A 26,379-nucleotide genomic window follows, 5' to 3' on the forward strand; every position below is an offset into this window, starting at 1 on the left:
AGGGGGGGAGACTGCTGAAAGGGGAGCAGGATTTACCCCAAACTCCCCTCAAAGGAGATGCGCTTGGAATGCGCTGTCCTTGGTTTAGTGTACTTTTCTACTACCCGCTGAGATTGACTCTCATTTTCTCCCTGTCCTATTTGGTACCCTTATGCCTTCCACATGTTATTTCTGTAATAGAGTTGGATCTGTTTAATTAGGACAGTTACCATTAGGAGCTAGCCAGTTCAGATCTTCCAGACTAATCATTGGTGAAGTAAGCCTCCCTTTCCTTTTTTTTTTTTTTATTCTCCAAATTGGTAGTCCGGGAGCACACACTAGTGCTGCTTACTTAAAAGAAAGCTTATGTGAAAGAGGTTTAAGGATCTATTTTTGTTAGTCATCATTTCCAAATGTATTAGGCTTGTTTCATTGTTCAACTTATTTGACAATGCTGAATTTCTTCCGTATCAAATAATAATTGCTGTGTGTTCAATATTTGGATTCAGAGAAGAAATAAAGACACTAAGCTCTTTAGTCAGTGACCTTTGATGTTATTTAAAGGTAAATGGGGACAAAATTGTTCTATGAGAGCTATATACACATAGAAAAATTATATTAGGTCCTCAGGATTGAAAATGAGCATACAATAGTTTCCACCTTCCTTTGTTCTCAGCATTTAATGGAATAAACCATAGACTCTTTAGATTGCTCTGTTAGTCTAATGATATTTCTATTTTTGATTTTTGATTATGTTGTTTGCATTGAGTATTCTAGTTGTATTTTGGGCCAAATGTATCTGCACGTATGTATTCAAATAGATACAATTATCATGTATTCTTGAAAGTTAGTAAAATTAATGCTACTTCTTTTGATTATCTGCATAGCAAATAAGTCTAAAATTTAGTGGCTTAATAACATTTGTGCTTATGGTTTTTGTGGATCAAGAATTTTGTAATGGCTCAGTTGGGTACCTTAGGCTATCAGGGGTCCCCAAACTTTTTACACAAGGGGCCAGTTCACTGTCCCTCAGATGGTTGGAGGGCCGCCACATACAGTGCTCCTCTCACTGACCACCAATGAAAGAGGTGCCCCTTCTGGAAGTGCAGTGGGGGGCCGGATAAATGGCCTCAGGGGGCCATATGCGGCCCACGGGCCGTAGTTTGGGGATGCCTGGATGTTTCTCAGAGATGGTGGTCAGAGCTAGGCACCTGGGAAGTTGTCTTGCTTCATATGTTCTCAGAGCCTCTCCACGTGGTGTTCTATATAGGCTAGTGTGGACTTCTTCACAGCATGACAGCTTTAGACAAAAAAAAAAAAAAGTACTCAGAACTGCAAAGGAGACTGTTGCAACAGGCAGGGAAAAGTGATATGCCTTTTATAACTAAGACTTGTAAATTTTATAGCATTACTTTTTTATAATCTTTTAGTTGAACCAGTTACAAAGCTACTCTGTTAAAGGGAGGGACAGACGCCTCCTCTTGATTGGGATTGGCATTTGAGAAGAGCACATGTGAAGGGAGGTATCATTGAAGCTATTTTTATAATCTGTGACGCTTAGATTTTTTTTTTTTTAAAGGGTCTATTTCAAAATTAGACCTCCAGAAATGAAAAGTAGCATTAAGACTTTCTGTTGGTTTTTGTTAGCACAAAATACCCTGCATCATTTTAAGTTGCTCTGTTGAAATGTTCCTCTACATTTGCAAATTTTTCTCCTGTAAATAAAAATAATATCACATTTAATTCATGTAGTTAGATGCTTTTTCTTACTAATAATTAATGAATAAATATAGTCAAGAGAAAAAGCGGGTTCTGCATTCTGAAAACCCAAGGTTAAAAAAATAGATATTTTAGCATTGTCTGGACTGCTAATTCTTACTCCCTTGATAATGGGATTCTGGTTGGTTTTGAGAGAGCTGTGTTGCCCAGACAACATGAGAGACTGCGGGAGAAGGCTGCAGCCGCCTTTTCAGGTCCTTCTCTTCCTCACCTCTGTAAAGGCAGGATTGGGTAGAAGCAGATGAAACAATCATAGGTGTTTGCTTTCACAACCATTTCTACTGTGGAGCCAGCTTTTCCCTAAATGCCAATTTCCAAACATGTAGCCCAAATTAGAGAGGAAGTCACATAAGGGGAGACTCACCTCCCACCAGAAGATAGGGATGGAAGAGAGAAGAAAAAGCCAGAAAGCAAAAAGTAAACGTGAGAGCTGGCAGTTTACCATCCACACCCGAGTCGCAGCCGTCCACTCTGGAAACGGAAAGTGCACGCAGCTGCAGGCATCGCCACCCTCGTTGCCGAATGTTATTTCTGTCCCCCTGAAGCCGTGCCTTCCCTGTCTAGACCTGCTCAGCAGTCTCAACTTCTGGACTGACACCTTTTCAGAGAGTCTGTTGTAACCTATTTGGCATGCCCACCGTGTACACACAATTCAGTCAGTGAGTTCAATTATTTAGGTAATGCCTGCTTACTTGGAAAGAATAAAGAGCAGGCAGGCCTTTTTTTGTCAGAGCAAACACCCCAGTACACTCCAGAAACGAAAAGTGGCAATCAGCTTTTGTGGCGTTTTGTTAGCACACGATGCCCTGCGTTGTTTTAAGTTGCTATATTAAAATATTTCTCTAAATTTGCAGTCTTTTTGCAAAACTTTTCTCCTTTTAGACGAGAATAATCACATGCATTCTGAATACTATACTAGGTACTGTTTGCAATGTGATGATGCACTTAATTTATATTCTATACTTCTGTTGCTTATATAATAGTGCAGGGGTCGGGAACCTTTTTGGCTGAGAGAGCCATGAACGCCACATATTTTAAAATGTAATTCCATGAGAGCCATACAACGACCCATGTACATTCTGCATTATCCAATAAAAATTCGGTGTTGTCCCGGAGGACAGCTGTGATTGGCTCCAGCCACCTGCAACCATGAACATGAGCTCTAGGAAATGAATGGATTGTAATACATGAGAATGTTTTATATTTTTAACGTTATTATTTTTTTATTAAAGATCTGTCTGTGAGCCAGATGCAGTCATCAAAAGAGCCATAGGTTCCCGACCCAGTAATAGTGAATATCACTTACTATATAGCTTTACGAATGGTGATAAAGCAAATTTCTACATTCCTCTAATCAATGGATGGGGTTGTGCTTGACCATTTGTTTAAAGCAGTGATTAATCTGAATATGTTATTTATTTATTTGTTTATATTTTTCTGAAATGAGAAGCAGGGTGGCAGAGAGACTCCCGCATGTATCTGACCAGGATCTACCCAGCAAGCCCACTAGGGGCGATGCTCTGCCCATCTGGGGTGTTGCTTCATTGCAAATGAAGCCATTCTAGTGCCTGAGGTGGAGGCCATGGAGCCATGCTCAGCGCCGGGCCAATGGAGCCTTGGCTACAGGAGGGGAAGAGAGTGATAGACAGAAAGAAGAGAGGGAGGGGTGGAAAGAAAGATAGGTGCTTCTCCTGTGTGCCTTGGCTGGGAATCGAACTCGGAACTTCCACACACCGGACCTATGCTCTACCACTCAGCCAACTGGCCAGGGCTTTGAATGTGTTATTTTTAAATTGCTCCAATGTACCATTACATCATTGTTAGTACAATCACAAATCATTTTGAAAACACCTTTATCTCTCACAGGAAAGAACATTAAAATATGATGTTCATTTTTTTGTTAGAATAGTGGATATCAATTTTTATTCTTTTTGAGCTTGTTTAGGATTATGCTTTGCAATAAAGTTGGGGGCAAGTGAGTTGTTAACATTTTTTTTCTTAAGTGAGAAGTGGGGATGCAGAGACAGACTTCTGCATGCACCCCAACCAGGATCCACTGGGCAAACCACCTACAAGACGATGTTCTGCCCATCTGGGGCCTTGCTCCATTGCTCAGCAACCAAGTTACATTAGTGCGTGAGACAAGGCCATGGAGCCATCCTCGGCATCCAGGACCAACTTTCTCCAACTGAACCATTGCTGTTGGAGTAGAAAAAATAGACAGAGAGGAGGGAGAGTGGAAGATGTGGAGAAGCAGATGGTTGCTTCTCCTGTGTGCCCTGACTGGGAATCAAATCCTGGCCTTCCACATGCTGGCCAATACTCTACAGCTAAGGCCACTGGCCAGGGCCGAGTTGTTAACATTGTACATATTAGCATTCAATGGCCACTTATTCAGTATTTAAGATGTAGTTTCATTACAGTCTGCAAAGCAAAGCAAAACTTACAATTAAAAGCAATAATGCCAGCAATTTTTCTGGTTAAATTTAAAAATTTTTTACACCAAAGATATAATTCAATATTCTATAGAACTTTATTCCCCCTGAGGCCAAAATTCATGGTTATACTCAAAGATTTATTGTGCTTAGCATGCACTGCTTTACTAATGACTTAATTTGATCAACATTTTGATTAACAAACGGGCTTTTTGATACTTAGATTTATAAGTGGAACCATAACAAAATGTGAAAATAAAGCACTTTACCTCACTTTTTATTCAACTATATTGTTTATCATTTATCAATTTTCTCTTGTTTTTCCATGAAAGAAAGAAACTTTTAAAGCCATTTGGATCATGTTAAATTCTTTTTTTTGTCTGATTAAAATTATCTTAAAATTTGGTGGAACTATTGACAGCTGAAAGGTCTGTACCATAATATAATTACATGAACACTGAATAAAGCTATAGTTTGGCACAGAAAATCTTGAATCTCACTTTTTTTTTTTTTTTTTTGCATTTTTCTGAAGCTGGAAACAGGGAGAGACAGTCAGATAGACTCCCGCATGCGCCCGACCGGGATCCACCCGGCACGCCCACCATGGGGCGACGGTCTGCCCACCAGGGGGCGATGCTCTGCCCATCCTGGGCGCCGCCATGTTGCGACCATCCTGGGCGTCGCCATGTTGCGACCAGAGCCACTCTAGCGCCTGGGGCAGAGGCCACAGAGCCATCCCCAGCGCCCGGGCCATCTTTGCTCCAATGGAGCCTTGGCTGCGGGAGGGGAAGAGAGAGACAGAGAGGAAGGCACGGCGGAGAGGTGGAGAAGCAAATGGGTGCTTATGCTAATTAGCTTGTTGGTAATATTGTCAATCTTATTTTACTGTAAATTCATCCCATTGATATGACTCCTGGCTTAGCCTATCAAGTAAGGGCAGGTCACTTTAAGAGAAGCAGAGCATGCGCTGTGGACTAGACTTGAAGTAACTGAAGTCATTCTAGTGTGCTACAGTTATGACTCTCTCACATGGAGAAATACAGCTGCTAGTGAAAACTAGGTTTAAAGCTTAAGTTTTAAGATATTAAAAGTGAACCACTCACCAGTTTTTTTTGTTTTTTTTTTCTGAAGCTGGAAATGGGGAGAGACCGTCAGACAGACTCCCGCATGCGCCCGACCGGGATCCACCTGGCACGCCCACCAGGGGCGATGCTCTGCCCCTCCGGGGCGTCGCTCTGCCGTGTCTAGAGCCACTCTAGCGCGCGGGAGGGGAAGAGAGAGACAGAGAGGAAGGAGGGGGGGTGGAGAAGCAAATGGGCGCTTCTCCTATGTGCCCTGGCTGGAATCGAACCCGGGTCCCCCGCACGCCAGGCCAACGCTCTACCGCTAAGCCAACCAGCCAGGGCCCACTCACCACTTTTAAGTATGTGTTCAATAGCACTTGTTTTAAAAAACTTATGATCTTTGGACACTGAGCATTGAAAGTGAAAATATAGCAAATATGTTTTAATAGTTAGATTATGATCTTACATTATTTTATGGATATGTTTATAAAAAATTGTTTTCTAGTAACTTTTAAAAATATAAATTTTTTCTAATTGTTTTGAGTTTATTGGGGTGACATTGATAATATAATTATACAGATTTCAGGTCCCTGATTCTACAACACATCTATGTACACCGTATTGGGTGCTCACCTTCACCAACTCAAGTCTTTGTCCATCACCATTTATCCCCCTGTACCCCCCTCTTTTTTTTAATCTAAATTTTAGACAACTACATGCACACAGATCTAAAATTACCTGGTTAAATTGTTGGAAAGTTCTCTAGTAGTAATATGTAATAAGTATAGAAAATTAGATAACTATGGATGCTAAAATTACATATTTCAAAAATCGCACTAAATAATAGGTAAGATTTATATTTCAAAACTTAGACATGAATGAGACAAATATATGTTAATATTTCACATCTACATTTGAGAAAATAAAGACTATAAATTTATACATTTTCACCTGTAAGTAGAAATCATATTTTAAAAAGCATTTTATTGTACTTTAAAATTTTTATCCAAATTTATTTAGCTTGAATATATAATTCATAGAATTAAAGGGTGATTGGAATTATATTTTTTAGAATAGAATATTTTGTAACATTGTGAGTTTTGGACATTTGTTTATTGTTAATATATAGAAAAATGCTATTCATTTTATAACTGTTTTTAAAAACTTCAAATTTGTAATTATAAAAATTTATAGGCTATACTTTGTATTTACATTCATACTTGTCTTTTAAATATATAGTTAAGTACTCTTTGAAATATCATGTTGAAGGAAATTTATGCTGATAACTTTAGAACATGGTACTTTTACTCCAGACCTCCTTGTACTACTCTGATGTGGAACTGAATAATAAATTTTAATACTATACTTACTCAAGGATGATGCATTTTATATATAATTCAACTTATAGTATGTAGTAAGAAATGCATTCTAAGTAACACAAACATAGTTATTTCTTCCAAGTCTTCCAGGTTGCACCTTTCCTGACATTTTAGTGACATTATTATATCTATTGTTTAGATATAATGACATATCCATTTTCTGATGAAACACTAGAAAACCCAAAACCTCTCATTCATCATATGATTTGGCAAAGTTTTTTCATCTCTCTATTCCTTTGGTCCTTTCCATTTATTCATTCACCTATACTTTGCTTTTACTGTATCTCTATTAAAAAACACATTAACTTCTTTGTTGGACTCTGAAATTGAATAACGTATAGTTAATAACAATAACTATAATATCTATGTGATAAAGCAATTATAAAGTTATAATGAATAATGGAAATTAACTCACTAAAAATATTAAAACTTATACTGAAGATTTTTTTAATTGAATTGAATATCTTTAAATATAATGAAATTGAATGTAGTAACCAGAATACATTAAGCAGTTTGTCATTGGTCACTCTAGCCAACCTTTCAGCATTTTGCATTTATATCTCTTCTTGGTCTTTCAATGAATATCAAGTGTAAAGTTCTGCCTTTTCTACTATTTACCAAAAGAGACATCTCCAGATCAATATAATGACCAAATCATTGTAGTTTGATCGTACAAACTCTTGTAGTGATGGCATTGCTTGTCATGGTAATAAGACCTTTTTTTATTGTAGCCCTTTCTTATCACCAGTGTTTTATTGGCAGTGAGATAGTCTCTCTCAAACAACCCAGACTTACCCTCTCTTCCCATTAGTGCAACTATTCACTATATGCAGAGGTGGCTAACAACAGGAAGTATACATTTCTAAGGGAAACTCCATCTACTGTCAGTCTAAAATGAGTACAATTAGATACAGTGTTTTAACAATTACTTTTGTTTCCACACATGGGAAATAACAATGTCAACAGTGTTATTATCAAACACAAAGGCATGATATATGAGAGGCAGTGCAGTTGACAGGAAAGAAAATTATACTGGGAGCTTTGAGACTTCTTGCCCCTGCATCAGAGTGATACTGGAAATATGATTGTTTTGACACGGGAAGACCAGGAGGGTGGTCACAAAAGGCACTGACCTGAACAAAGAATAACTAATGCATATTTGTTATGTTTATCTTAGGAAACTGGGAAATATTATTGAACAAAATGACTTTGGTTTCTCTGTCTGGAACATTGATCTCCTAGTTTATAACCCACAAATTCATTGGCTGGATTGGATTGACTTTATAATTTAAAAACGACTATTTGTAGACATCAGTAGAGTATAATTAAATTGTCTGCACTCACAGTAAGAGTAGGGATCACATGCTACTTGCGTTGCTCACTCTTGAGAAGCATGTATGTCCCATGGATAGAGGGCAGTACAAAACTCTGTACAACACAAAAGTAATGTTGAATAAGAAAGTACTACAGGAAATTATACACCAGACCAAATTAGTTTTAAAGCTTCTGGACTTAAGAAGTTTTCTGAATATGGTGTCAGACCATTTTAGCAGTGGCAGCCAAGACAGGGTATTGGGTAGGAAAAAAACTGGATGTTCAATTTTCCAGAGATTTCCTGTGTTTATTATTGTAAGACTGTGATTTATTAAAACTGTCTTACTTCTTCAGGGAGACCAACATTTCCTCTGTGCTACTGAGGCTAAGATATATGGGGTTTGTTCAGACTCTGTGAATGAGACAGGGTTATAGTACCCAGGCTACAATGGTATTCATAGCTGGGTAGAGCATTTTCACCCTGGGTTGTCAGGAAGAGCTCTGGTCTCATTTTTTCTCATTACTGCATTTACGAATATATTACCTTTAAAAGGAGTTACTGCTCAAATTGAGTTTTGAGTTATAGGGACTGAAACCACGTTATTTACATTTTTATAGTAATCGATGGCATGTGTTGAAGAAATTGCAGATTCTAGATCCATTTTTTTTGCTGAACTCCTGCAAGCAGAAGGTAATATCATCAGTTATGTCTCATCTGGCCAGTGGAGACTGTAGGCAAATACCTTCTGACATGTATGCTTATTTTGAAAATATATGAATGTTGTCCTGGGTGATGGGGGGGCAAACAAAAACGAAGTATCACTTAAACATTTTAAAAAACTATTCAAATTATATTAGTGAGTAGGGGGAAATGAGGGTTATAGGTCCACAAATTTAAGTCTATTTCCTGGAAAAAATTTAAAGTTTTATTAAGAAGAGAATTCATAAAAATAAATATACAGTTGATCCTTAAATAATGTAAGTGTGATGGGTGGTAGTTGAAAATTCACATGTAACTTTTGATTCCCCCCAAAATTTGACACCTATTTATTGAGCAGAAAGCCTTACAGAAAACATAGTCAGTTACCACATATTTGGTGTGTTATATATATTATTTACTATATTCTTATAATAAACTAAGCTAGAGAAAAATTGTTAAAGAAAATCATGCCTGACCAGGCGGTGGTGCAGTGGATAGAGCGTCGGACTGGGATGCGGAGGACTCAAGTTCGAGACCCCGAGGTCACCAGCTTGAGTGCGGGCTCATCTGGTTTCAGCAAAGCTCACCAGCTTGAGCCCAAGGTCACTGGCTCGAGCAAGGGGTTACTCAGTCTTCTGTAGCCCCCGGTCCAGGCACATATGAGAAAGCAATCAATGAACAAGTAGGTGTCGCAATGAAAAACTAATGATTGATGCTTCTCATCTCTCTTTGTTTCTGTCTGTCTGTCCCTATCTGTCCCTCTCTCTGACTCTTTCTGTCTCTGATACAAAAAAAAAAAAAAAAAAAAAAAAAAGAAAATCATAAGGAAGAGACAGTATATTTACAGTATTTTAAATATCAAGGTATAAGTGGACCTGCACAGTTCAAACCCATGTTGTTCAAAAGGCAGCTGTACAGAGAGATAGTTATGGCTTATCGGGAATAAGAGATGCCAAACTGACCTCACTTCTTTCTTGATAGTATTTCTGGAGTGATAAGAAAAGGAATACGATAGACATCATAAATCTGTATTTCAGAAAGATACTTAATTATCTGATGATATTGCTGAAAGTAAGGTTTATGAATGATACTATTTTTCAAACTTTATTTTCTTTTCTATGGGTCTTTAATCACCCTGGAATACTTTATTTATTTATCATTTTTAGCAAGGTGGAGGGCAGACAGGCAGAAAGAGATGAGAAGCATCAATTCTTTGTTCCAGTACCTTAGTTGTTCATTGATTTCTTTCTCATACGTGCCTTGATCAGGGGGCTCCAGCTGAGCCAGTGACCTGTTGCTCAAGCCAGTGGCCTTGGGCTGAAGCCAGCAACCTCGGGCTTCAAGTCAGAGACCTTTGGGCTCAAACCAACAACCATGGGGTCATGTCTATGATCCCACACTCAAGGTGGTGACCCCTGCTCAAGCCTGATGAACCCAAACTCAAGACATATGAACTGTGCTCAAGCTGGCAACCTCAGGGCTTTGAACATAGGTCCTCAGCATCCCAGGCCAATGCTCTAGCCACTGCACCACCACCTGGCAACCTCAGGGCTTTGAACATAGGTCCTCAGCATCCCAGGCCAATGCTCTAGCCACTGCACCACCACCTGGTCAGGCTCTTTATTTATAACCTTACTATAGGCCCTGGCCGGTGACTTAATGGATAGAGTGTCAGCCCAGCATATGGATGACTGAGATTTGATCCCGGATCAGGGCACACAGAAGAATTGACTATCTGCTTCTCCCTCTCTCCCTCTCCCCCTTCTCTTCCTCTTCCCCTCTCACAGGCAGTGGCTTGATTGGTTCAAGCATGGCCTGAGCCCTGAGGATAGCTCCATTGGAGCGCATCAGCCTCAGGCACTAAAAATTGCTTGTACTCAAGCATTGGCCCCAGATGGAGTGGCCAGGTGGATCCCAGTCAGGGCACATGAGGAAGTCTGTCTCATTATCTCCCCTCCTCTCACCTGAAAAAAAAAAAAAAAAAAAAAAAGAACTTTTAATATATGATTCAGGTCAGAAAATTACCATAAAATATTAGTAAAGTTCCCTCCCAAGGTTCTGGCGGGGGGTGGGGGGGTAGGGTGCTTAACAATGTTCTTACCTGGGCATGTTTTAGTAAAATTTACCAAAGTTAGATATTTTTGTGTTGTTTTTCATAAAGAGGTTCCCTCCCAAGTTGAAATCATTTCAGACCCACAAAACCTGCTTTCACTTCTGAATAAAAATAAAATGAGGCTTTTCATAGAACTTAAAGTGGGGGTCTCCAATGCACTGGGTGGGCCTCCCTCACCAGCGGCCTCCCTTGTGACTGAATCGACTGTGATTCCCACTCTGGTTGAAGCCTAGCATTTCCTGAGAAGCTTGGGGGACAACAGATTCCTGGGTTCTATAGCAGAACAGAATCAGAATCTGCCCAGATGGATTTAAGAAATCTGAATTTTTAAAAAGTACTTCGAGTAGTTCTGATGATGAATGCAGATTGGGAGATGCTGGGTTAGATGACAAAGGCATGTCCCCCAAACTATTCAGCCTCAGGATGGGATCTCAAGGAGCTCTTCCCTTGAATTTGTGATGCATAAGCTCTTCAGCAGTGACCAAGAGAAAGACATGGAAACCAGATAGGCAATACTGTGGCCATGTTTTTAAAAGAAGTCTTAGAAAATGTGCTTTACAGGCCCTGGCTGGTTGGCTCAGCGGTAGAGCGTCGGCCTGGCGTGCGGGGGACCCGGGTTCGATTACCGGCCAGGGCACATAGGAGAAGCGCCCATTTGCTTCTCCACCCCCCCCCTCCTTCTTCTCTGTCTCTCTCTTCCCCTCCCGCAGCCAAGGCTCCATTGGAGCAAAGATGGTCCTGGCGCTGGGGATGGCTCCTTGGCCTCTGCCCCAGGCGCTAGAGTGGCTCTGGTCGCAGCAGAGCGACGCCCCGGAGGGGCAGAGCGCCACCCCTGGTGGGCGTGCTGGGTGGATCCCGGTCAGGCGCATGCGGGAGTCTGTCTGACTGTCTCTCCCCGTTTCCAGCTTCAGAAAAATACAAAAAAAAAAAAAAGAAGAAGAAGAAGAAGAAAAAAAATGTGCTTTATAGACACATCGACTTGGGTCCCATCCCAGCTCTCCCAGTCACTAGCTGGGTCATCTTCCTTATCCTTATTGTTTCTGCTTAGTTCTTCTACAGAAACTCTCCCTTACATTGCTTTGTTAAAAATATTTAAAGAGATATTGCACGTAAAGAACTCAGCACACGATGGACTTAACACGTAGACAATCGTGAAGTAAATGCTTTTTTTTATCATTATCACTATCATTAATAAAAATAAATTTTTAGAATTAGTAGGGAAAAATAATCATGATTCAAAATGGATTGAATGCAAAATAAATTTCAAACATGAATAAAGGACAAGGAGGAGAAATTTCAGTTTAGTTCGGCAAACATTTATTAGATTTTCCTTTTATGCAAATCTTGAAGGAAGTAATATTTTTGTCATGGAAAGAGACACAAAAATTAGTATGTTATACAATAGTTGATAAAAAGCTATGATATAAGTAATTTTGCTACCTATCCAGTGCTTTGGAAGTGTTGTAAAATTTAACTTGTTGCCTCTGCCAAGTTAGCTCATTATAAAATTTAACCTTATTCATCATGTGGCACACCTAAACTAATTACTAAAATTATGCAGCACACCAAAAATATAGTTTTTGCCTAACAAAAAAAATAGGTATAATTTTGATTCATTCTCATTGGATGGCTGTTGTTGTGTTGACTGTTGTAATTTTTTTGACAATCTAAAGGAAAAGAGGTCAGTGCCCCTGACTCAATAGTCAGGTATGGTGTGTCTTAAAAATTCTTGAGGCACACCAATTGGAAATCACTGAACTAGGGAACGTGCAATTTTCCAAGGAACAGACATGGAGTATGGCTCAGTCTCCTTCCTCTTCAAGGACTGTCTTTGGAGTGCAAGGTATAGTATGGTTCCTGAGGTCAGTAGCTTTGAAAGTAGTTGGCCAGCACTAATACCACCTCACTCCAAATGAAGCAAATGCTGTGCTGTTGCTAACTGGTAATTTTTGGGTAATTCTGGACCTCTCTCTGGCAGAGATCCAGCAATCACTAGAGCAGGGGTCCCCAAACTATGGCCCGCGGGCCACATGCAGCCCCCTGAGGCCATTTATCCGGTCCCCGCTGCACATCCAGAAGGGGCACCTCTTTCATTGGTGGTCAGTGAGAGGAGCATAGTTCCCATTGAAATACTGGTCAGTTTGTTGATTTAAATTTACTTGTTCTTTATTTTAAATATTGTATTTGTTTCTGTTTTGTTTTTTTTACTTTAAAATAAGATATGTGCAGTGTGCATAGGGATTTGTTCATAGTTTTTTTTGTTTTTTTTGTTTTTTTTAGGCACACTCTTAGGTAAGAGGTGCTTTTTTTATTTTTTTATTTTTTATTCATTTTAGAGAGGATAGGGAGAGACAGAGACAGAGAGAGAGAGGAGAGACAGAGAGAGAGAAGGCGGGGAGGAGCTGGAAGCATCAGCTCCCATATGTGCCTTGACCAGGCAAGCCCAGGGTTTCGAACCGGCGACCTCAGCATTTCCAGGTCGACGCTTTATCCACTCGCCACCACAGGTCAGGCTTTTTTATAGTCCGGCTCTCCAATGGTCTGAGGGACAGTGAACTGGCCCTCTGTGTAAAAAGTTTGGGGACCCCTGCACTAGAGGATTGTAGCCAGCCTCTTCTGGGAACTTTAGGTACTGAAAGCATCAGTGTGGAGGGCCCTCGTTAAGAAAAAAGACTATGTGAGGTCAAATACAAATTTAGATAGGAAGATTAATACTAATTTCAATAGAAAACACTCATGAAATTATAAAATTTAAAAAATTAATTTTAATTACACTTGACATACAGTTTTTTACTAGTTTCAGGTATACAACATCATATTTATGTAACTTACAAAGTGATCAACCCAGTAAGTCTGCTACCCATCTGACATAGTTATTACAATAGTATTGACTATATTCCCTATGCTGTACTGGACATCCCCCTGACAGTGTTTATAATTGGTCATTTGTACATTTTCATCCCTTCTCATTTGACGCCCATTGCCCAATGCCCCGCATACCTGGAAACCATCAAAATGTTCTCTGTATCTATGTTTGCTTTGGTTTTGTTTATTTATTTATTTTTTAGATTCTACTTTTAAGTGAAATCATATAACATTTGTCTTTGTCTGACTTATTTGACTTAGTATAATACCTTCTAGGTTTATACATGTTGTCACAAATGGCAACAATTCATTATTTTTGTAAGGCTGAGTAATATTCCATTGTGTGTGTATAAACAAATATATGTATATGTTTATATTTATACACACATCACATACATATATATACACACTATATATTTATTCATTTTTCAGAACTACCCAGCAATTTCATTTCTGAGTATTTATCTGCAAAAAAATTCAAAACACTAATTCAAAATGCTATATGCCCCTGGGTCTCTGTTCATTGCAGCATTATTTATAGTAGCTATGATATGGAAGTCATGAAATTTTTAAAAATTAACAAATATCACGAATATCTCAAAATTAATGAAAACTACATTAAAAATTCAATTAAATATTTGAAGTTACTTCATAAGATAACTCATTTTTTTATTATGGTAAGAAAACTTAACATGAGATCTACCTTCTTAAAAAATTTGTAAGTGTACAGTATAGCTAACTATAGGAAGAATGTTGTACAGCAAATTTAGAATGTAATCGTCCTGCTGAACTGGAACTGTATCCATTGAATAATTGGACATTTCCTCTCATTTTCTCACATCCACCATTCTCCTCTCTGCTTTGTGTGTTAGACTATTTTATATGAGTGGAATCATGCAGTATGTGTCATTTGTGATTGTTTTATTTCACTTAGCATAATGTACTCAAGTTTCATCAGTGTTGTCGTCTAAGGCAATATTTTCTTCTTTTTAAAGGCTTAATATTTTATTATGTGCATATGCCACCTTTTCTGTATTCATTTATCCATTCACGGACATTCAGGTTGTTTTCACACCTTGGATATATGAATAATGCTGTAATGAACATGGAAAAAGCAAATTCTCTTTGAGATTCTCATTTCAGTTCTTTTGTATAAATACCCAAAAGTGGTATTGCTTGAATATGTGGTAGTTCTACTTTTAATTTTTTGAGGAACTTCCATACTGTTTTCTATAATGGCTGCACCATTTTACATTCCTACCAGCATTGTACAGATATTCTATATTCTCCTTATCAGTGGTTCTCAACCTTTCTAATGCCGTGACCCCGCAATACAGTTCCTCATGTTGCGGTGACCCCAAACCAAAAAATAATTTTGGTGGCTACTTCATAACTGTAATTTTGCTACAGTTATGATTCGGAATGTAAATACCTGATATGCATTATGTATTTTCCGATGGCTTTAGGCAACCCTGCTGGGGTCCCGACCCACAGGTTGCGAACCGCTGCTCCATATCCTTGTGAATACTTAGCTTTTGTGTTTTCATAATTGCTGTCTTAACAGGAATGAAGTGATATCTCATTGTGGTTTATATTTGCATTTGCCTAATGATTAGTGGCATTGAACATCCTTTCATATGTCTGTTGGCCATTTGAATGTTTTCTTTGAAGAATGGCTATTCAAGTTCATTTACCACTTTCAGATTGGGTTATTATTCTTTTGCTATTGAGCTGAAGGCATTATTTATATATTTTGGATATTAAGCCCTTATCAGATATATAATTTGCAAATATTTTCTCCCAATACTTAGGTTACCTTTTTGCTCTGTAAATTGTTTCTCTGGTTGTGCAGAAGCTTTTTAGATTGGTGTAGTCCCACTGTCTGTATTTTGTTGACCGTCCTTTTAGTGTGATACTCAAGGTGTCATTGCCAACACCAATGTCATCTTCTAGTAGTTTTATAGTTCTAGGTCTTACATTTCAATCTTTGATTCATTTTGAATTGATTGATATAATGTCAGAATCTAATTTTATTCTTTGCATGGGATATAATCTAGTACTCTGTATTGTGTAACCTTATGCACAGATACGTTGTTTTAGAAGAATTACTATAGTTTGTGTTCTAGATGATGAAAATTTTATATATATACATATAAATTTATATATATACACACATATATGTGTATTTTATATACATATACACACATATATATGTACATATATATTCTATTATCTGTGACTTAAAAAAACCAAAAATGTGAATGGTGGATTTATAATTGTATATACTGTATACTGAATATGTTTCACATGAAAAAGGACTTCCATATTTTAACATTGATGAAAACAGATCTTCTCATTTAAAATTTTACATATAAAATGTTTGGAAGAATTTTCTATATAGAAAAGCTTCTGGCTCTATACATTTTGAAACCTGTTTCTCCTCAAATATTTACATACTTCTGGTGCCAGATATTGTTGGTCAGGGTGAATATGGACTCTTGGCTTAATTCTAGAGTAATAATTTTAATAGGAGGTATATTGAGTGCTATAGTTTGTTATATATTTTAAATATAAAGAACATTTATATCAATATTTGTGAAGAGAGCAATAACTTTGAGCTCCCCTAAGTAGCTAAGTCTGTGCCTGGATTTGTACTTAATATAGCGACCTAAATAATTTAAATGGTATTCCAATCTCGTGAGTGTTACTTGAAGACCATTACAGGAAACCTACTCTATAGTTAAAGCAACACTCTGAGTAAGTGCCCTTTTGTCTTCATCTCTCATACTTCACTGCTCCAGGCCAGTAAAAGCATCTCACCACCAAAACATACCTCTTGAACCCCAATTTGTGTGTTCCCAAACTCATTAATACTATCTAGATTACGTAGATTTTTCTGGCTATCTCACCCTGATTTCCCTAGCCCTTCAAAGCTTCCTCTTTCTAGTCAATATACCATGATAAAAAAATTGGATGCAGGACTCTTGTTACAGGGAAGGGAGGAAAACATCACGACCAGGAGAGTGTAGGATGGAACAGTGGGTTGTGCTCACCCCTTGATGATGTTTGACTTGGTTATATTGACTGGACCAGAACAGAAGAGGAGTAAAGGTGTCCTCCTATACAGGATAGGGGAAAAGTAGGTTTATGGTTGTTCATATGGAAAATAATACAATAATTAATAAATAATAATACAAGAATAAACTGTGTTTCACGTACTCACACTGTAAACCTACTTTTGCCCCACCCTGTATTTAGGTTACAAGTCCAGTTATAAGAGAGGTGGTCCAGTTATGTAATTTAACGAATAAAAATTTACAGGTATCCTTGTAATGATTCAGTATGTTAATGTTTTTGTGGTTTTTTTGTCACATGAATTTTAGATCATACTCTAAACAATTTGCAATTTAAACACACAATGTTAACTCAAACTCAATGTTTCTGCACCGTCACAAAGAACAATTGCCTCAACTTCTACGGAGCCACAAAGATGCATTGAGTAATTTGCATGGTAAGAAAAACAACTCCTCTCACATAATTTGGAGTCTTGTTAATTACTGATATCTTATTGAGTTAAATAATAAATACAGCAGTTTTATGTACCATAAATGTGTATAAGAGACATAGTAAATGCATGTCTGGATCTTAGAGACCTGAACAATGCATTATCTTTATAATTGCATGTGTTCTGGAGAAAGAAAACAAATGTTAATCAGGGGTTAATGTTTAAATGAAAATCCTATGCATGTTCACCTAAAATATATCATAAATATTTATTTCCCTTATTAATTATTTCACATAACGTATATTCAGTTGGAACTGAACAGAACTTAATCTGTGAATATTCTCTTTTCTCTCTCAACTGTTTTTTGGAAGAGAAGTAAGGGGTAGTCAGTATTTTTAGTTTGCATTTTAATGGACATAGAAATGAAAGAATAATATTACTTTAAATATTAAATTAACTTCTGTAAAATGTCACAGCATAATTACCTGGAGAACTTTAAGTATTGTTTTAAGTTTAGGCTTTTTAAAACCTTTCCTTTTGTAGTACACTAGAAAGTTCAATTTAACATAGAGAATATATATGTGTATCTATGAACACTTTTGCTCTATGAATATTTTTGAATAGTTTCAAGTTCTATGAATAGTTTTGTTTTATTAAACTCTATGAATATTTTGCTTCAAAGAAAAACAGGTCCCTGAGTTATTTACATTTAGCGTAAACAAGATTTAGTGTAAATATTTGTCATTATTCTGGGTTAGGTTGCAAAGAAAAATGCTTCCTTATCCGTGCTCCATAGAACTTCAGATCACACGATATCTGTTCTAGTTTGTATATTTGATGCACACACACTCATACACATATCTCTTCACTTACTATGTATTGTATGTACTATGTACTGGCTGCATCTGCTTCACTTTTCTATGCCCTAAAGTTTGATATATTAAATATGTAATAAGTGTATAAAATATTGAAATGAGTTAGTGTTCTAATATTGAAATGAATTATCGAAATCTAATTCTAAGGCCTGATGATATTTTAAAATGAACTTTTATATACCTGCATGGTAAATGTTATAGTAAATTTCAAAATATAATTGAAACTTCCAGTAATTTCTTCTCCTAAGTTTATGGAAAACCCTTTGCCATTGTTTATGAGTGCATACTCATACGCATTATCTTGAAATTCCATGATCTTAGGGGATGTAGGTAAGATGAGGATGCTTAAACTATATTTTAGCCATTGCTGCTGTCTGGAGGACACACTGAAAACCTAAATATTTAGGGGAGATAATAGTATTCAGATCAAGACAAAATACTAGTATATGTCTACATATGTATAATGTGAAGTGTACAAATTTAATACCCACCCCAGGATAGAGTTTGTAGCAAATATAATAAAGTCTCTTCATTGTATATATATTACATTCTGATCTTTGTGACTCTGATATATTAAACCACATGTAAAAAAGTTCTGTTAAAAATATCAAAATAATACTGTAAGAAATAGTTTTATTATTGTTTGAATAATAAGCTTTAGACTTCAAAATAACAAAATTGAAGTTCACATATACCCCTAAGAGTTTAATAAATACATAAGTAAGGCAAACATATTATACCTTTAATTGAAATATGCTTTATTTTATTTATTATAATAAAGTTATTGCCTATCAGGATTTTCTAAAGCTCTTTACACAACTGCCTTTACTGACCAAATTTAGACAGAATAGTGTTACTTCTTAAATTATTTTATTATATTGTGGCTATATTTAATAAGGAAAAAGTACTGATTTGTTAGATTCTAATTTATCATAATTTCATTAAGGTACCTTTAATGACTATCAAAGTTTAATTGTTATGACATAGGGATTTAGTAACTGTCACTTCTATTTTCTAGTTGCACATATGAGACATCTATTAAATCATTGTTTCATTGTCTAAATTTCTTCATTATGACTCAACATTTTTGTTAAATTATATGTAGAATGAAATAAACACTTACAATATAATATGACCTCTATTTCTTTTTTTTTTTTTTTTTTCTGAAGCTGGAAACGGGGAGAGACAGTCAGACAGACTCCCGCATGCACCTGACCGGGATCCACCCGGCACGCCCACCAGGGGCGACGCTCTGCCCCTCTGGGGTGTCGCTTTGTCGCGACCAGAGCCACTCTAGCGCCTGGGGCAGAGGCCAAGGAGCCATCCCCAGCTCCTGGGCCATCTTTGCTCCAATGGAGCCTTGGCTGCGGGAGGGGAAGAGAGAGACAGAGAGGAAGGAGGGGGGGTGGAGAAGCAAATGGGCGCTTCTCCTGTGTGCCCTGGCTGGGAATCAAACCCGGGTCCCCCGCATGCCAGGCCGACGCTCTACCACTGAGCCAACCGGCCAGGGCACCTCTATTTCTTAAAGAATAAATTTTGTTTTGTGCTCTTTATGATGTTTTCTGATGCACTTCCATACTTGACCCAAACCTGTGTATTGCTTAGCAAAGCACTCTTTATTCATATCTGTTATCATGTTAATATAAATGCTTCTAATAAATAAATAAACAAATATTTATTTATTTATTATTCAGTGAGAGGAAGGGAGGCAGAGACAGACTCCTACATGTGCCCTGAGCAAGATTCACCCAGCAAGCCCACTAGGAGGTGATGCTCTACCCATCTGGGGTGTTGCTCCATTATTCAGCAACCAAACACTTCTTAGCACCTGAGCTGAATGCCATGGAGCCATCCTCAGTGCGTGGGGCCAACTCGCTCCAATCGAGTCATAGCTGAAGGAGGGGAAGAGAGAGAGAGAGAGACTGAGAGAGAAGCAAAAGTGGGAGGGGTGGAGAAACTGTGCTTCTCCTGTGTGTCCTGTCTGGGAATCAAACCCAGGACATCCACATGCCGGGCTGATGCTCTGCCACTGAGCCAACTGTCCGGGGCCCTAATAAATATTTAAACATGCAATGTTTAGTAAAATATAAGTGTTAATAGTATCAATTAACATTATTCTCTGGTAAGAGAGTTATTTTAAATTTCATTTTATCCTAAAACTAGTACTAGAACTTTGCTTTTCTTTCTGCTTAAGGAATAAGGGATCTAAATTTTTTTGTTATAATTTGTGTGTGCATGTTTGCATGTACATTTCTAAGATAAATCACATGCACATGAGAGAGAAAAGGAGTTCACACTCTAGCACAAAAGCTAAATACATAAATATGCAATCAAGAATTGTGTTGTGCCTGACCAGACAATGGCACAGTGGATAAAGTATTGGACTGAGCTGTGGAGAACCCAGGTTCCAAACCTCGAGGTTGCCAGCTTGAGCGTGGGCTCATCTGGTTTGAGCAAGGCTCACCAGCTTGAGCCCAAAGTCGCTGGCTTGAGCAAGGTGTCACTCGGTCTACCGTAGCCCCCCGGTCAAGGCACATATGAAAAAGCAATCAGTGAACAACTAAGGTACCACAACAAAAAACTGATGCTTCTCATCTCTCTCCCTTCCTGTCTGTCCCTATCTGTCTCTCTCTCTGTCTGTGTCTCAAAAAAAGTGTTGAAATATGTACAAGCATTAAATATTTTTTAAAGGTTATAAAATATTGAGGATCACATTTTTTTGAGTAAAGTCATGCCCCTATACTAGTAGCCACTGTGTCCTATTGGTTTTTTGTTGGGAGTTCTGTTCCCTGTGCCATTTCTCTGCAGTGGAAATTGTCACTAGCTGAAGTTTCAGTTACCTGGGAATTGCCTCTCTTCTCTAGACTGACCTTGGTATCTCTCCCATATTACTCTTCAAACAATATTGCATTTGTTCCAGTCTTCTGTTAATTCAACACCCACTCCCCATGGCTTTCTATTGCTTTGACAATAAATCCTGAAATTTTAGAATAATGTGAACCTAGCTCAAAGACATCACAATATTGGCTCTTCTCTAGCTAAGTAATGTGTTCTTATCTCTGTCTGTGTAATGAATTACCTGAGAACTTAGTGGTGTAGATAAATATTTGCTATGTGCACAAAATTTAAGGATTAAAATTAGGACAGGGTATAACAAGAGGACAGGTTGTATGGGGCCACATTGGTGATTCATATTCTAGAAACTAAAGTCATCTAAAACTTTCTGTGATCATAAATTTAGAGGAAAATGCTGGCTGTTGGCTGGGGGCCTCAGTTTGTCTTCACTGGCATCTCTCTGTGGGCCTTCTGATGTGGCTTCTCTACATAAACTAGTTTCTTATTCTTTTTTTTTCATGGCATATTAGCTGATTTCCTCTCAGTGGCTTTCCCCAAAAAGAAAGCTGTGTGGAAGCTGTATTCTTTTCTATGATTTTGCTCTGAAGTCACATAGTGTATGCTACTTCTGCTATACTCTGTTTGTCAAGAGTAATTGCAAAACTGTGCTGGTTTGGTTCAGGAGAAGGTCAAGAGAGTTCATCTCTTGATGGGGATTGGTGAGGTTCTTGAAGATCATAAGAGATTGGAAATATTGCTGTGGCCATATTTTGGGAAATTTTAATATTCCATAGTCAGAGATTACAGGATCCTAGCAACTTTTCTCCATACTGACCTCTTATAATCTGTGCTCTGATTTATAACTAGTATATTCCTTTGGAATGTTAACTTTCCATGTGCATCTGTTTTATATCCCCAGCTTCATTGCAAATTATTCAGTATAAGGACCTTACTCTTCTGGGTTTATATTTCCACATGGCCTAACATAGGGCTTTGGACATATAGGTAATCAATTAAATATCTAGATTAAAGTCAAATCAACTTTGAATGAAATGAGAGATAGCTTTTATGCAAAGTAGGTGACTACAGTGGAGAGTCTGTAAAGGATGTGGGGTGGAGGATGTGGTCCCTAAGAAATAAATGAGCAAGAATCACATTTTAGAAGTAAATGTGTATAGATAGAATGAAACATGGAAGCTTAAATAGCAATAAGACATGATGGTAGTCAATGAGAGGTACTTTTTTGTCTCCAAATACTAAATTTAAAATATTTACTCCAGTTAAAATGTAATTAATCCAAATTATATTCATTGAAAGCATTAAGTTTAATTCTACTCCCATTTAACTGACAGTGGATAAGAGCTATTGGATAATAAAGTAAATATTGTAATAAGTGTGTTTATATTAAGAAACGCAAGCCCTGGCCAGTAGGCTTAGTGGTAGAGCATCGACCTGGTATGTGGAAATCCCAGATTAAATTCCTAGTCAGGGCACACAGGAGAAGCAACTCTCTGCTTCTCTACTTTTCCCCCTCCTCCTTCTCTCTCTGTCTTCCCTTCCCTGACCATGGCTGGATTGATTCAAGCTCATTGGTCCCAGGCACTGAGGATGACTCCATGGAGCCTCTGCCTCAGTCACTAAAAATAACTTGGTTGCGAGCTGCTCAGATGGTCAGAGCAGCGAACCTAGATGGGGTCTCCAGGTGGATCCTGTTCCAGGCATATGCAGGAATCTGTCTCCCCTCATCTCACTTTAAAAAAAAATAAAATAAAGGCCCTGGCTAGTTGGTTCAGTGTTAGAGCATAGGCCCAGCATGTGGAAGCCTTGCATTCGATTCCCTATCAGGGCACACAGGATAAGTGACCATCTGCTTCTGTACCCCTCCCCTTCTCATTTCTTTCTCCCTCCGTTTTTCTTCCCCTCCCATAGTGATGGTTATGTTAAAATAAGTTTGTCCCAGGCACTGAGGATGGCTCCACGGTCTCCCTCAGGTGCTAAAGTAGCTCAGTTGCCAAGCAACGGAGCAGCCCCAGATGGACAGGGCATCGCCCCATTAGGAGGCTTTCTGGGTGGATCTCAGTTGTGGTGCATGCAGGAGTCTGTCTCTCTACCTCCCTGCTTCTCATTTAAGGGAAAAAAATTACTTTTATTTCACTTTTAAATTAAAAACAATACATATTTGTTATAACAAGCAAAGATATATAGAGAAAACACAAATCTTCCCTCATCCATTTCTATATTGAAAATATAAATTTTGGTGTATATTTTTATAGCTTTATTCATGTTCATTTTGTGTAATTTTCATTGTTTATATATTATTCATCATATTTATTGTTCATGCTATAATTTATTATTCTTAAGTGTGCAAAGCTCATGGTTATGTCAAAGCTAATTTCTCTATGATGATTATGGAATTTGATCAATTATTGCTCTAGGAGGCTAAATTACAGACTTTGGCAAATTAGTAAATTTGATATTTTAATTCAAAATTGATTTTTATAGCTTCATAAAAATATAGAAAAATAAAATCTTAGCAGGATATGTTTTCCTGTTGTGTATTCATTCCACTGTATGTTTTTGTTTGTAGTATAAGAACAAATAGTAATCAATGATAGTACTGCATAAAGCATTTTGACTCTTGTTAACTAAGGCATCTTAGCAATATATTAGAATCTCAGCCTCAAAGTATTCTAACAGAGATGTATAATTTTTGTTTTACTAAGCATTATAAAGTTTCCTACACTAAAAATTATTTGAATATAAAATTTTGATATGGAGGGTAAATGCATAGCATATTGCCTTTCAAACTCTCCTCAATCTCAGGGTATTTGAGACTTGGCCCATGAAATGAAAGAAGAGGATAAAGATCAAATGAAAATAGTAGAGTTCAGAATTTCTGACTATTTTTAATCACTTATTTAACCAGATCCTTATGTGAATAAGTTAAAACCAGATCAAGGTATTATGTACTTATGGCGTTGAAAAGTACTTATTTTTAGCTGTATTGGCATCATTTTGTTATTTCAAACATTTATAGAATATAAATTAATTAATTGCATGCAATTATAGTCTTCCTGAAAAACTAAAATCACGTGTGATAGAATATTTAGAGTGACATTTTACATACACTTATTATGTATTTAAGATGGCTGATCACACTGAAGTGATGAAAGGCATTCGTCAATACCCAGGAGTTAGATATCCTGTCCTTACTCCTAATCTTCAGGGTTTTCACCGTGCTGTAAGTATGCAATGAATTTTCCTAAAATCAGTATGCCTTTTATTGTTTTAAAGGTCTTTACAAAGTTAAAACTGTGTCAAATGTAACTCCCTTTTTCTTCTGTATAAATATTATGCTAATACATTTACTTGAATCCATGAAGATTAGTAACCTCATGGCATAGTTGGGGTTTTAAATGTCTTGCAAAGATAGTTCTTCTAATTTAACCATTCAGGAATCAAAACAGAAAAATACAACTATTCACTTTGATTAAATTATTTTGAAAGTATATTTTTATGTATTCCTCTTAAATAAGGACTATAGAATATAGCCTAACCGTTTCTCAATACGTCTTAGCTATTAATACTGTCATGAATGATTATTTTTGTCAACTTTTCTGAGCCAGCTTTCTGTTCCTGTTGTTTTCTCCCTCCAGGTGAAGCTAATTCCTGTCTGTCATTGGAATCACCTCTAACAACTATCCTTATTCCTTTCTGGCTTGTTTCTCCCAGTCTTCTCTGACTGAAGACTTTATATGCAAAAAACTTTAATAATTACACATATAAAAAGAATGATGCAATTTTAAGTGAAGCCTTGAGGTTTTATGCTTACATGGCTTTATTGTAAAAGTTTTGCAGCAGCTATTTCTGATGTTAAAGGATATTTTTCACATCTGTATTTCAGACTGTATTGTGTAAAGTTGAGGTTGTGCCTGTTAGTGTGTCTTAATAAAACCACTTTACTTTTGTTTGTTTTGATATAATTGTTTATCACATTGTAAAGAAAAATGAAACATTTTAAGAAATTTTAACTATTACAGTCTTTCAGTCCTAAACAAAGTAGAGAATGTATCTATCTACCTTGAAAAGATACTAAGAGGGCACCTCTCTGATAGTTTAGAACACAGCTTCAAAACATTTACCAGCTTTATGATCTTGTGCTAGTGATTTTGTCTCTTTCTCTCCAGTTTTCTCATCTGTAAAATGGGATAACACATAATAGCATACAAGACCATTTGTCAGTTAGAAACAGGGAATGCAAAGTACTGACAACAATACTGGCACTTAGTAATTAACCCAAATAATTAATTTTAGAGGGTAAACATTTAATCGGATGATAAAGTGAAAGCCAGTAAGTTGCAGGAAAGGTGACAGATTTTTCCTTGTTCTTAATATATATATTAATAGGTTATCAGAAAGAAGAAAATTTAGACACAATGCTAGAGATACATTTATAGAAAGTCTTAAATTTTATCTGGAAAACCAGGGGCTTGATATTTGAAAACAAGTGATTAGAGAAGACTGGGGGAAGGAGTGAAGATGGCAATTGGAACAAAAGGGAAATTGATTAGATTAGCTGTTCGGATTTAACTACTGGCAGGAGGATTAGTCATTAGACACACAAGAGTATGGTTGTAGCAGTCAAGGTATCAAGCAGTGGAAGCTAGGTTGAGATGGGAAGGAAACCTTGGGTGTTATCCAAATGATGAACTGGAAAAATGTTTTTTCTTTTGGATTGTAGGAAGAAAAGTAAACCAAAAACATTTCCTGTACTCTATTTTAATAATTGATCTAAAAATAATGTTTTCCATATATATTAAAAGGTTTTATTGATGTGCTAGTATTTTCCATAATAAGGGTTAAATATTTCTGAGGATAACGTAATTTAGAAAAGATGAGATTATATTGGAACATCATTACTGTGTTTTCTGTGCCTCGTATGTTTGACTATTGCAGTTTGTGGAATTTTTATCATAAAATAGGTTTACATTTCAAGAGTGAATGTAGCAATACGAGAGGAATGCAATTTTAAATTCTAAGGCAGATGTTAAGGAATACAGGTATGCCTTTGTAGCATAGTTAATAATTTTTTTGCTATCATTTACATTTTTTAAATTATTAGCTTTTGCCTTTAAACTATATTTTTCAGGTTGCTGCTGGAGCCACTGAGATATCAGTTTTTGGTGCTGCATCTGAATCCTTCAGTAAGAAGAATATTAACTGTTCTATTGAAGAAAGTATGGAGAAGTTTGAGGAGGTTGTTAAGTCTGCAAGGCACATGAACATTCCAGCACGAGGGTACGTGTGAAATCCCACAAATTCTATTTAGTTCACATCAGTTGTTAAAGACCATTTATGGACTATCTAAATATCATTTTATTCATAACAATATATATAGGGTATCTTATTTGTATCTTATATAATCAGGACCATCACTATATAGTGGTACATCTCATTAATATCAGTTAATAATTATTAGGGTTTATCTAGTTTGTGGAGTTTATACAGCAGTTGAGGTCAAAGGAACAAGCATACA

At 37.0% G+C, this 26,379-nt stretch overlaps 1 protein-coding gene across 7 annotated transcripts in view; it reads left to right on the forward strand.

Annotated features, from left to right (window-relative positions):
* Positions 1 to 26,379, forward strand: part of HMGCLL1 (3-hydroxy-3-methylglutaryl-CoA lyase like 1) — a 323,420-nt gene that overhangs the window by 188,658 nt on the left and 108,383 nt on the right. For all 7 annotated transcript variants that reach the window (XM_066359175.1, XM_066359177.1, XM_066359178.1 and 4 more), the window contains 2 exons: positions 23,989 to 24,084; positions 25,993 to 26,141. In XM_066359175.1, coding sequence (XP_066215272.1) covers positions 23,989 to 24,084; positions 25,993 to 26,141 — 245 coding nt within the window. The remainder of the gene's footprint in view (positions 1 to 23,988; positions 24,085 to 25,992; positions 26,142 to 26,379) is intronic.

Source organism: Saccopteryx leptura, chromosome 1 (assembly GCF_036850995.1).
Source record: "Saccopteryx leptura isolate mSacLep1 chromosome 1, mSacLep1_pri_phased_curated, whole genome shotgun sequence".
In the NCBI taxonomy this organism is placed as follows: Eukaryota; Metazoa; Chordata; class Mammalia; order Chiroptera; family Emballonuridae; genus Saccopteryx; species Saccopteryx leptura.